Genomic DNA, 13,369 nt, shown 5'->3' on the forward strand with positions numbered 1-13,369 from the left:
TTTGCACCAGTCTTGTTTCTAATTTACAGTCCCAGGACTTTTGAGGTATTATTAGTATTTTGTCTTTTTGACACTAAATTGACATGAAACTCTTTTATCCCTCGGCAGATTAAAAAACTTCAATCAGTCCAACTGCGCAGAAAATAGGAAACAATTGGCTTTAACCGTCTTTTAATTTTGAACCCACAATAAAGTGTCCACATACATATAGAAGGGATACTTGTGCCTTTGATTCAGCCCTCCCTAAAACATACAGGGCTCACCAGTTGCGTGCTTACTGAAGGGATCAAAAACGTTAAAGGGACAGTCCACCCTAAAATCAAAAATACATATATTCCCTCGTACCTGTAGTGCTATTGATTAATCTACAGTTGCCTATAGTGTCAGCTATAGAGATGTGTGCCTTCTCTCCAATATAATGGAACTAGACGACACTTGGCTTGCCGTATCACCATGCAGAAGGAAGCGTACTCATGGACGAGAAGCTTGTGTTCGTGACAGCGAGATGTAAACAATGATGTCTTCCTCTAATGAGAATCTAGTTTCAGTTAGCTAATGTCAGACCACGAATGTCTTGTCCATGAGTACGCTTCCCTTTGTGCGGTGAAACAGTTGGAGGGTGTAGTTCAGTATAAAGAAAATAGTTCCTACATGAAACTGCTCATGGCCAGGTCTGTGGTTATCTCGAGTAACCAGATCATGATTTCTGGAAAGAGGCATTGCTGTTGAGTTTTTCAAATGTATTTTTTGGCGCTTTGAGCACCACAAGTCGTGTGCCATCTAGTTCTATTATACACTGGGCAGCTCACACCAAAACGATTTAGATGGATGAATAGCACTAGGGAAGAGGAGTGAACTGCCCCAGTAAATGCTGTAAGTTGTTGTAACTAACTAATGATTTAGGCAATGCATTGACTTCTGGAAGCGTAATGAAGCTCGTGTCTGTCCGCTCATCCCCAGGAGCTGCCTCGCTTCAAAGAGCTCATCTTTGAGGACTTCTCCCGTTTCCTGCTGGTGGAAAATATGTTTGAGGAGGTGGTGCTGCAAACTGTCTCCAAGGACATAATGATGGGTGAGAGCCAAAAAAAACATCATTTAGAAATGATTTTTACCGTGGCAATAATGGTAGTTACATTACTTTACTGATTTTCTTGTTTTCTTTCTTTGTGCAGCTGTGAAGGAGGCAGCTGTCCAGAGGAGACACAATCTCTACAGGGACAGCATCATACTGACCAACAGCGACCCCAACCTGCACCTGCTCGGAGAAACTCCTCCGGTGGACTGGGCTACTAAATTTGGGGGTGATGAGCTAGAGGGCTCTGTTGGTAGTGGCGGACTTGAAGGAGGGGGATCTGGTAGCAGGCGCAGGCAGGTGGTGTCCATGATCCAGTTGGATGGGCTGCCTCTGCCCTTTGAGTCCTGCATGGAGGTCCCAGGTGTGGAGCTTATCCCAGAGGAGGATGCCGATGTGTCCGAGGACAACGAAGAGGTCCAAGAGGAGCAAGAGCTGGGCCCAAAGTCTCCTGACAGCGTGAATGAAATCAGAGACCTGATTAATCCAATGGTGGAGATGGTGCTTCCAGTGTCAGAGGAGAGCAAGAGTGACATGACTAATGGGACGGAGCCCACCACAGGCACCATCACCATGGACGATGGGGTGCAGGAGGATGTGACACACGTCACTACCATGGTGCAGGACGTCCCCAGGAAATCTCCAAGAGACAAGACGTCCCCGCAGACAATTATCCAGCAGCTGATAGGAAGCAAGAAGCAGGAAGCTGATAAGGAGCATCAGGAGGAAGCAGACATCAAGAACGCCATCGAGGAAATTGAGATAGCGGTACAGGAAGATGACAGCGAACGGATTGCTGAGGTCTCTGTAGCAGAATCAGATGAGTCGTCAACACCGCCACAACTGGCTACAGACTCCAGCTCGCGTAACGACAGTGGCTTCCAGTCACCGACCAATGAGGGGCTGGACGAAGGTGAGCCTCAGCCAATCACAAACAGTCTGAACGGAGAGGACAAAACGATCGACCCAGTCGAAGTGGAGGTGGTTTTAGCGTAGGAAGACAATCCCCTGGACATTACTCTTGACTGGGGAGAAAAAACAGCATCACGTGATGGGAGAGAAGTAAAAGAACTGTATATAAAGGTTTAATTCATAGTGTATTGTTGTTAATATTGCACACTCTAAAACCAACTCTCCCATCCGCCCTGAGACTTTCTTCTTTGGTGATTGGTTCCTTTCCGCGCAGCTTAGTGAATCTCAATGCAAAGTTTCTTCCTATTTTGTGTATGACAATGATTTAAAAATATCTGCTTCTTTATGCTATAATGTTAACCATCATGAGGATCAGGGATTTTTAAGTGGTAAGGGAGGAGCTCTCAACAACTAAGTTCTAACTTATTAATGTTTCCAAGTTATGTTAAAGGTTCGTTTACATCAGTAATGTCTGTAAACACAGCAGGACATCAGGCCTATATTATTTCTCTTTATCACGGTCTCTACCTGGGCAGCAGGGGGTGCTACAATCAACCTTTAGATGTCATATGGGGATTTGGATTTGAACTACTAGCTTCTGTAATACTGGTGTCTATTTTTGTAATTTTGAAAGCTTTTCCTGTATTCACAAATGGCCTGTATGTTTCAACACTTGATATTACGCACAACCTGTCAGGAACGATTTCCACTTCCACTGTCATTTGGTCAGATGTTTAAATCTTTTTGACAACAAAACAACCAAAAATTCATCGTTTCTATTCACTTTTTCACGCAGATGACCTAGATAGGTAAGTCATGGCTCACTAACTTTGTACGATTTGATGAACTTGTAATTGGAGGGAGCCCTGTTTTTGATTCTTAATGCCAACTTCTTATGATGTTTCCCAAACATCATTGCTGATGTTTTTTAATCTTCATGGTAGGTACATTGAGTCAAATTTTTTTTGTTTAAAACCATCTTTTCTTGTTTAATTTAAACGTTAAATGTGAGTTAATTATATTTGGATTTCATGTCATTGGATGAAGAGGCTTTTACAAGAGTTTCATTGCCTTATCTATGTAAAAAAAGAAATGAAAGTATAGCCTTTATCACTGATACCTTGTGGAAGACACTAGTTCCTGTTAAGGAACATCATGACATGAGACACTGATGACAGGTTTGATAAACTAGAAATATTATGCATTACAGGAATTAAGGTCAAGTGATAATTTTTTGGGTACATCGTTTCCTGGAAATAACTATTTCATTTAGTACTAGATATAAGGAAATTAGAGACAACAATTCTACATTTATGTGGAATATAGCAAGCAAACTTCATATTGTTGCAACTTCAACTGACTTCTAGAATCCCAAAGTATCCCTGAATTAAAAAAAACAGAACAACAGGAAAAACTTCAGTAAAAGCAACAGAGGAGGGAAGTCTGCAGGACAAATAGCCATGAAATCAATGTTATATACCGAATACACAGAAGTACCACACGTAGAATTAAAGAGAGATTAAATGAAAATGTAGTAAATAAAGTACAAATATATAATTTTATGTCTTCAATTTTATTATCTGCACCAAATTACATAGTCCTTTCCAGGAACCTTCTTATTAATTGGCAATTAGTAGAAACTTTGAATCTGTACGTGTGTTACCACATGATCTGGTGTCAGCATCACACACTCTAATACGGTAATTTAGTTTCGCTATTGTACCATGTAGTCAACACCCCAATCTGTTGTTAAATGCTGAGAAGAGAGTTGCGATTCCTCTCCTCTCAATCTTATGAGTCAGTGTCCTGTTGTGAAATCACCTACTGCCACGATATCCAAGCCACATCTTGAGCTCGTCTTTAGATTCATACCCACGACCCATCACTTCCATTGGAGGACAACCTTCTCCGGTTTATTTATTATAAAACCTGTCCATTGGGTGTGAGCAGCTCAACTTGTATGTTTAGTGCTTTTGTTTTTTTTGAAGTATATATACATATATAAATATTAAATATGGATGAATAAAAGTATTTCATCGCCTTTCTTCTTTATTTTTGTCAAACACGTTCTTGTGACAGAAAAAGACTAAGAAAATAGTTGATATTCATCAAGGGATCAGACATATTTGAATATGTTTCCAACTAGTTTCTACAAGGGCATTTTCTCTGCAGGTTTGTGGTTTGTCAATGATTAATGTCAGAACCACATGGTAGAGTCTTACCGTCCCCTGATAGGCATGAGAATAACTCCGAGATGACACAATACAGAGGTCGCCGAGCTACAGTCATATGATCCACTTCCTGAATCTGAGTCCTGTCTTATACGGTTGGCTGACTGTAAATCTCAGCCTGTTTTAGGTTTCACTCCAAACCACAGAAAATGTTGCTTTTTATTCAGTCAAAAACATAAAGTCTTGGATGAGTTGGAGCTCTAGTAGCACAGTAGCAGTGTCTCATCAACAGTCAGAGCTCTCCTTTTCTAAGTGATGAGAAATGTCATTTTCTCATTTTTTGTAGTGTCATTAGGCCTTGAATTGTTAGTAAACTACAGGAAACTATGTAGTAGCTACACAAGTATTTCTAGTTTGACCATAAAAAAATATAATGGCTACGCGTGACTTCCCATCACTGCGCTGTGCTGTGCTGTGCTGTACCTCTGCTGCACATGATCCAAAATGCATTTCACGCTGAATGAACAAAAAGAGACGAGTTTAAGCAAACAGCACACTCTTTGTCACATGTGCAATTATTAGATGTTTGCTGTTCATGAAGATAAGACTATGACTAAAAAAAGAACAATGTTTCCCTTTAACACATAAGAACCAACTTCAAAACGACTGAAATCATACAGTCTATGGTTAGAGACAAATGTTATATCTATGCAAGTATTTTTAAAGTTAACAAGAGAGAAATAAGAGTACATCTGGTGACGGACAATCAGAATGATTCTGTGCATGAACATTTCAGTTTCCAAATCCAGATGAGTTTTATGAGACAGTAGTGTGTTAGCATTGTGCAGCTCATTCTTCAGCAAGCAAGGATTTCCCCTTTTCGTGCCACCCGCAGTGTTCAAATTTCCACAGGTGTGCACTGTGCCCAGAGCAACAGAACAACACCCTGAAATGAGTTTCCCATTTAGTCTCTGGAGCATAAGATCCTTTTAAAGTAGGTGGTGAAAAAAGGAAAACGCAATGTGTCCCCTGTCTGAACTGTCCATACCATCAGATCTGACCCAGGAGAGGGAAGGAGATGAAATAACCAAGGACGGAGCCGACGACGACCCCGAGGAAGATCCAGGTGTTATAGGACATGACGCACAGCATCAGCATGTAGCCCAGAGACACCTGCAGCATGTGGAGGACTGTCTGGATACCGTGCAGCAACCAGCTGCAGAGGAAAGAGAGGCAGACATGAGTAACATCAGGAACAATTCATTTCAATGAACTTTATTTACCCGTAGGAACTTCATTTGTGCAGAACATCAGTGCATGCACAGTGCGTATACTCGACAACACAAAACAATATACCACACACATCACACACCAGCAATACCTCTATATGAGAGGATCAATAACTCAAATACTTCAGAATTAATATGTTTAATACTCTACTCTATTATACTTTCAGTTAAATAATGTTATGGGCTTTGCTAAGTCAGTGACTTAGGGTATATAGTCTTTTGGTGAAACTTGAATCACTTAACAGAAAGGAAAGTCAATGTTCACTTCCATTCAGTGTTTGAGAAATACTGAACTCAGCATATACGTATGAGGTGAATGAGTGGTTCAACAGCAGCAAAACTAGTGACAACAACACATGTTTGAGAAGTACTGAGCACAGGCCTGGATAAACAAGACTCGGATCATGTTGCACGGGTGGTGAGAGAGTTTGTAAACTGATCGTTCTTTTCTCCAGTGCAGTAAGACTTTTCTCTGTCTTACTGCAGAGAACAGTGGTTTTCTGCACAAATTCAGGTCAAAACTCTGCGGTCATTGTGGGGGTGGAGTAGTCCTTTAACCGCATTAACAAACCTTTAACGCCCCCTGAGAACACCATGCTCTACACATTTGATAGAAAGAAAATCCTACTCTCACATTGCCAGGCAACACTCCAGAGCTGTGGAGTATGGTCTGCACCGGCTTATCATTCTGGGATAGGGGAAAAAACACCGCCTTGTTTGTATTTCATTAATCTATCGTATCAATCCCAACGAAATCTCTTGGGTGGTGCTTCCCGATAGCGGAGATAGCGAAAGATTAGGAGAAAGCCCGATATTCGATAAGCCACTGTAACAAATGTCAAACTCTTTAAATCAGGTTCAGGAAAGCACAACTAACAGAACTGCTTTCACATGTAGGCGTTCAGGTTGATTCCGACGGAGGCCCATTCCTTCCAGTAAAAGATAAATAACAGGATTTTTAGTCAGGAGTTTTGAAAATGCACATGGTAAGGGACTATTTTGACACACCAGGGTTTCCCTCAGAATATCAGTCGATTGTCTGTGAATAAATGCTACAACTCTTCATGACTCAAGACAAGTCCCTGTGTCTTTGCTGCTACCACCAAATTAAAGAGAAGGGACTTAGCTCCGAAGCTTACAGCAACTAACGGCCTTCAAGGTGGATCAGTTATTCTCAGTTTAGTGAGAAACTGATCCTTTGGTGTTTTGCTCAGCACAAAAGTAAGAGATAAAATACTTAGCAAATGTCTTTTTTTTTTTTACTGGCAGAAATGGGCTTCCAGTTTTTTTATTTTAGTAATATCTTAGATTTTTTACATGTTGCAGTAGAAGTCTACGAGAAAAAGACAAAATGATCACATTGCAGATTACCTAGATATGTTTACTTTGATATAACTATGTTTCACAAAGACCCTGACCTGTTTCTGGTGTTTGGCGCAGCAGGTGGTGGCTCTATGGGGGTCAGCGAGGATTCGGAGGGGCTGCTTTCCAGCACGGAGATGTTGTCGCTGCGGCAGGACGGAGGGGCCGCGTAAGGAGACTGGGGCTGAGCCAGCTTAGAGCTTCTCCCCAGCCACACCCTCCACACTTTCAGCACCTCATAGAAGACTGTGAGCAGCAAGACCACAAACACTGACAGCACCATCCCTGCAGACACAAAGACACCACGGAGACCACACACGTTAACTCACACAGCAGAACTCAGTGTCACTAAATCTCTTACTTAAAAGCTTTCAGGAATAGTTAGCCCAAACATTTTGGAAAATACGCTTATTCTCTTTCTTCACGGGTTATTTAGGAACATTGATACAACGTCACCATATTTGTACGCTATAATATTACTTTTACTTGGCTGGGTGCAGTGACTTCCTGGACTCTTTGTGGTGGTATCAATATTCCTGTCTAACTCTGCATGAAAGCAAACAAGGGTATTTTTCAAAATGTTAAACAACTCCTTTCATCACGTAATGTTGCCTTTGCTTTAAGACATGTTTAAAACTTAAAAGGAGTACTCCACTTAAAATGTATTTAGTCTAGATAGGTGGCTCCTTCTTGTTGGTGTAGTCAGTCAGTTTGAGCTTTATATCACAAATACATTGGTATCAGCATACATGATACAGTATGTTGGCCAATAAGTACCTAAAGCTGTAGTACAGAGTAGGGCTGGGGATCAGGTCTCAGTCATATTTAGTACAGACTGTCCTTAGAAGCGTGTATCAAAAACTCCAAAGTAACAAACATTAGCAGTTTTGTTTCCTTATTCTTTGATGACATATTGTCTCATCTAAACAACAACTTGGTTCATTATAGGCATATTTTTACTGTATATTTCAAACAAAAAAGGTCTTTCATAGAAAATCCTGTTTATAGTCCTCAAAGTGAGCTACAGCTCAGTGTGTAATGCATGTTAGTCACAATTCTTTAATAACCAAATTTTAAAGATGCTTATAACAAAAATGTGTTCATTCTTATGCGTTAATGTGTTATTAACTCTTTGGTAAAAATATTGGTATTGGTTTCAAATCACAGTACAATACTGAACACACTGAAAACCATTTTAGACCATGCTGCAGGATGGTTGAAGACGTTTCTAGGGATGTTCTGGTTAATGTTTGACTGTGAAACCAGGTCAATGTTTGAATCCATTGAAACTGATGTGGCTCCAAACTGCTGACAACTGCTACCTCAGACTACGGAAAAGGCTTTTCAGAGCTCTCAGTCTAGTCTACAGGTATAAAAGACAGGATTTCAGAAGAACATTCCTCTCGAAAACACTTGATACAACGATAACTTATGATGAGATGTGTCATATATATATATATATATATATATATATATATATATACATATATATATATATATATATATATATATATATATATATATATATATATATATATATATATATATACTGTATATATATATATATATATATATACGTCATATATATATATATAACACCACAGTATGTTTTAACCAGAACAACTGGTTCTAAGTAGTTACCACTACAGGGGGAGATCTGTCGAAAGTGAATGACTTTCTTACCTGCAGGCCCGTGCACATCCCAGAAGTCAAACAGCAGAGTCACGCTGCTCGACACCTCAAAAGTCATCTAAAAGAGGACGAAGAAAACATTAAAACATCCCGACGTCTGTGCGCTGTTCACTGGTTAACTGCTGATCTTTAAGTAGCTAATGATTCATTTTAAAAGCACCGTTGTAATTCTGAGAAGTATAATCTATGCAGGACCAGGTGTTACAACGCTGACCTCAGCTTTTTTCCCAGCTAGATCAGTCATGTAAGACTGGGAGCTACTGTTCTGCTCTGTGTGATCAGGTACAATGACGTCTTGGATTACAGATCCAAGCAAGTTTTACTCGCTTTTTTACTTTTTTCTTAAAGACCCAGATCCCTGATGAAACCTAAGTTATTCTCAACACAAAGATTGACATTTCCGAATATAATACTGACATACACTTCTTTAATGTACAACTAGCAATTTCTTTCTGAAGTAAACTAAAAGCCTGGGAGAAGCAGTGTTCTATTGTTTTATGAATTTGTCTTGGAGGAAATTCATACTATGTGCATTCAGATTTATCTCCATATTCCTACTACGCCACATTTGAAACCTCCTCTGTTCTACATCTTGTTTGGATTCCTTAAACTAAGCAAAATATTTTAAAATGTAATTTACGTTGTTCAGAACAAATATCCATTCAGCTGACATGGCCCCACAATTACAGGATGTATTGTCCCACAAAAGCACACTCTGTTCTGCCCGACTGCTGTCGATGTGTGACTGACAGAGGAATGTACTGTGTGTGTGTGTGTGTGGGTGTGTGTGTGTGTGTGTGTGTGTGTGTGTGTGATTATGTGTGTGTGTTACTCAGTCTGCTGCCCAGTCCCTGCCAGGCTCTCTCTCTTCCCTGCTAATTCCCCACCTGTCCTGGCATGACTGAGCTGCACACTGGTGAAAGTCTACATGGTGGATGAATTATACATTTTCCTTTATTTATACACGAATCGATCAACCAAATATTCAATATAATAATCTTTGAATCGTTTAAATCATGTATCAAGCATTAGACCAAAAATCCTCTGGTTTGAGATTCTAAATGTGAAGCTTTGCTGTTTTTCTGTTATATAAATCACACTTAAGTTTATATATTGGGGCTTTGGACTGTTGGACAAAACAAGCAATTCAAAGATGTCACCTTGGACCTGAGAACATGTGATGGACCTGTCTCTAAATGTTTTGACATTTTATAGACTAATAAAAAATGTTGCAGTTCTAGTCTATGATATGCCATATGTGCGTTAAATGCTTTTCATTAAATGGGTTTGTTGAATACTGGTTGGTCAAGTGCACTGTTTTTTCTGTTGCTATGGATGCAGTTCTGATCATAGACTCCTGAAGACAATTTTAAATCAATGAAACCCTTTTTAAAAATTAATATTTTCTGTCAAATGATTGATATCTTTAGTAAGTAGCTGTGTAGCTTTGCGTTGAGGTCCTGCGTCAGGGTTTAAATCGCAAAAATGACCCGGTCGCTATTCATTATCCTATATATATCATTATAAGTAGTTTGTTCCTCTCATGTGAAACAAAAAAGAAAAACTCATCATCAACTCAAACGTGATCTGGAAATGACAAACCTTCTTGAGTCTTGAATTAAAGTTTGCACTAACCAAATTATTTTCTGATCTGAGAAGTCTGATAGGGCAAGAAAACCAAGCAGTGACTCAACAGTTTGGTTGTTTGTTTTTAATCCCCCATTGCAAGAGGCAGGAAGACGGTCTCTAAGCTGTTATGGATGTTTACAACAATCAGGTTGGGTTATTATTTTACCAACCACCTTTATTTGATCCTCCAAATACATCTGGCTACCACTGGGCTTTGTTTACAGCCTGTCCGACTGCGCAGGTTTGTTGCCCTTTCTTTTTAGTGATGTCACTGTGTTCCCAAACCTCAGCAATTGACCCGGTGAGTCATGTTATAATTATAAATGATGACCAAAGCTACAAAAATAAGATTGGATTGGCTCTGATGACAGTCGGAAAACACACCGTCACTTTCGTTTTATCAGTTTGACTAGAATCCAATTATTTTCATGCCAAACTTGTAGAAACTTGTCTTACTGGAAAAGATCTTGCAGGATTAAACATGGTAAAAGGTCAAAGTAACAAGTCTATATATACAGTGCAAAAGCACTGTAACCGTGATACACTGGCATGGAAACATCAAAGAGAAAGTCAGATATAGAAAACTTGAGTCAACAGTCCAGCTGGAGGCCAGGCACAGTGATCATTGTGAGCTTATCTTTTAACCCGCTTGAGAAAACCAGATATTTGTCTGCCAGGTGAGTGTTGAGACTGTAAACCGAGAGTAGTGTTTCTGCTAAAAACAAACACTCAGTACACACTCCACAGGTACTTTTACATACTTAAGCCCACATGTACTTTACAATCATGTCGTGCATTTTCCAAGAGCATACCTGAACTTTTCAGATTGGTTTCCTATCTGCCAGGGTAAGGTTGCCAATTATGTCAACAGCAGATGTGAACCATTATTATATATCGTATTAGAAGTGACATGAAACTAGGTCTGGACAATAGGGCAAAAAGCTTCTATTCCCCGTGTGGGATAAAAATAAAAATAAAGTAATTCTTCTTCTTCTTCTTCTATCCCAGTAAATGCAATTTCACATCTCAATAATGATACATATAACAATTTAATAAAAAGTCTAGGCTATATATGTGAACGTATTGACTTGGCTCTCTCCGGATGCCATTACAACAGCTCTTCACACAGCCCTGGGACACAAGAGACACCAAACAGGTATATGAATACGGTAATTCCGTACAAACTGGTGGACAAACTGAACACTCCTGGCCTGGCCTCTGTCCTGTAAGATAAGATTTTTCACAGGCAGACCACAACAGGTGAGAACTGGCAACCGCACCTCCTCCACGCTCATCCTGAGCACAGGCACCCCACAGGGTTTTGTGCTGAGCCCGGTTCTTTTTGCATTATTCACCAGTGACTGCACCCTCATCTACAATCTAACTCCATAATACAATTTGCACATGATACTACAGTGGTAGAACTGATTGCATCAAACATCCAACAGTGGATATATATCAGTAAGGATGATACTGAAATGAAAATTACCACATGGGAAAGCCTATTTTTGTGAACTCCTGTGTGAATTAAATACTGAACAAATGAAAAAGCGTACTCATTTTTTACTAACAAATGCATTATGTGCAAGGATCAGAAAGAAAAGCTTCTTCCAAGGTATATACATATTGCTTTAATGCAGTTCAGCCGCAGCTTTTTGGACATTGCAATAGAAACGATGGCCTATGTGCTATAGTCTTTATTAGATTGTCTTGCCATTATATATCGTCCAACTCTAGAGGAAACAATTTTTCTGGTGTGTTCTGGAACACAACAAAATGTAAAAACATCAAGATAAAAATATTAATAACAAAATCTTCAAGTGCATTAGTGCATTGAAAAACCTGACTGTAATAAAAGACTGGTTCAGGGTGTGTATGCCTATATTGCTGCTTATTTACTTTATCACACTCTACTGAAATCTGGCTGCCTGACATGGATTAATAATATGTTTGTATTATTATTAAACCATTCTAAACATATAATTTGGGCAATATCTTCATATATTGACTTTCAGAGGAATAGCATTCATGATGTGATCATACCATATATGACTAACTTGACCACGACAAAATGTCCAAATGAATGAGTCAAAGCAAACTGCAGTAAGAATGAGGTATTAATGATGTGTTAAGTGTCATACTCATGTGATTTTAGCCATATACCTCAGCCCAGTTTTGAAAAAAACCCACCATCTTTAAAGGTTTGACTTCAGGCGGACAAGTGGTGTTACCGTCTCCCCTACTGTCCGAACTGGGCTGTCTAAGTGGGTCATCGTCTTACTGTGAGTACTCATCACGGTCCTCTGGCTTTATTATGGTCTGCTCTCACAAGTCCATATGTATCACATGTCCCCACACACTGGCTGACTCAGCGCCACTCTTCAACATGGAGAGACATCTAAAAACACACAACTTACGGACATCATGGTAAAGTTGCTGAGCGCAGGCTAACACCGCAGTTACTGACTCCAGTTGCCCATCACAGACGACTCACGGACCGGCCTCGAGTTGCTGCTCGTGTGCAGTCAAATGTCTCCACTGTACCGAAGTGTGAACGCCAGTGAAGCCGCTAACGTGAACTTAAGTCAGTGCAGCGGAATGAGGGTCCCTCCTGACTTCAGACAATAAACAAGAGGGCTGCCGGTTAGTGGAGTTCTTCCGGCGACTCCGAACGACGCCCCGGTGCGACTAAATTCACCGAAACAGTGATTCGAGTCCCTTTGAAAACCCAACGGTTATCAAACAGGGCGGGCATAAGTCACCGCAATCTGCATTATGACCAGTGTTTAGCTAACACAAGCCGCGAAATGTAGTCATGAAAGCAGACTTCTTGAGATTCTACGCATGCGCGAGCAGAATAGTCCATTGTTTATGTTTATTCGCCACACGTGATCACGTGATACACAGAGGGAGTCGAGGGCTTTCGTGGCTTTTCGGCTACTCTCGTAAACCTGCACCGTGAAAGGCAAACAACAGTTGTTTGTCGAAGGAAGCTGACTGTTGTGAGTGATAATCAGCATAATTATTGAGAAGTCACTTTGTTTAGACTGTCATGTGTTTCTTAATTTATGTCAACATATAAAACGGCAACAAATTATTACAGTACGGTAAATATTAGCATGCAATATCGTTCAGTGTCATACTGTGGAGGCCTACTGTTATGTAGGGAGAGCTCTTAACTTATTGCTGTGTTTCTGGGTCTATAAAGTTATTAACTTACATTTTACATTCCATATTTAAAC

At 40.0% G+C, this 13,369-nt stretch overlaps 2 protein-coding genes across 2 annotated transcripts in view; one reads left to right on the plus strand and one right to left on the minus strand.

Moving 5' to 3' along the window:
• Nucleotides 1-4,025, plus strand: part of niban2a (niban apoptosis regulator 2a) — a 31,918-nt gene extending 27,893 nt beyond the window's left edge. Inside the window, exons 13-14 of the mRNA XM_083929952.1 lie at nt 961-1,072; nt 1,173-4,025. Coding sequence (XP_083786078.1) covers nt 961-1,072; nt 1,173-2,068 — 1,008 coding nt within the window. The 3' untranslated portion in view covers nt 2,069-4,025. The remainder of the gene's footprint in view (nt 1-960; nt 1,073-1,172) is intronic.
• A 150-nt stretch (nt 4,026-4,175) lies between these two features.
• Nucleotides 4,176-12,912, minus strand: slc31a2 (solute carrier family 31 member 2). Its single transcript, XM_083929953.1, has 4 exons — nt 12,545-12,912; nt 8,490-8,556; nt 6,863-7,091; nt 4,176-5,371 (listed from the first exon to the last, which is right to left on the minus strand). The coding sequence occupies exons 1-4, from the start codon at nt 12,551-12,553 to the stop codon at nt 5,206-5,208; spliced, it is 471 nt and encodes a 156-aa protein (XP_083786079.1). The 5' UTR covers nt 12,554-12,912; the 3' UTR covers nt 4,176-5,205.
• Nucleotides 12,913-13,369: the final 457 nt, after the last annotated feature.

This window comes from Echiichthys vipera (genome assembly GCF_963691815.1).
Source record: "Echiichthys vipera genome assembly, chromosome: 16".
In the NCBI taxonomy this organism is placed as follows: domain Eukaryota; kingdom Metazoa; phylum Chordata; class Actinopteri; order Perciformes; family Trachinidae; genus Echiichthys; species Echiichthys vipera.

Coding starts and splice junctions, on each gene's coding strand:
- slc31a2 (XM_083929953.1), bottom strand. Junction 7,092..8,489: donor GGATGTGCACGGGCCTGCAG/GTAAGAAAGTCA, acceptor TTGTGTCTGCAG/GGATGGTGCTGTCAGTGTTT. Junction 5,372..6,862: donor GCGCCAAACACCAGAAACAG/GTCAGGGTCTTT, acceptor TTTCCTCTGCAG/CTGGTTGCTGCACGGTATCC.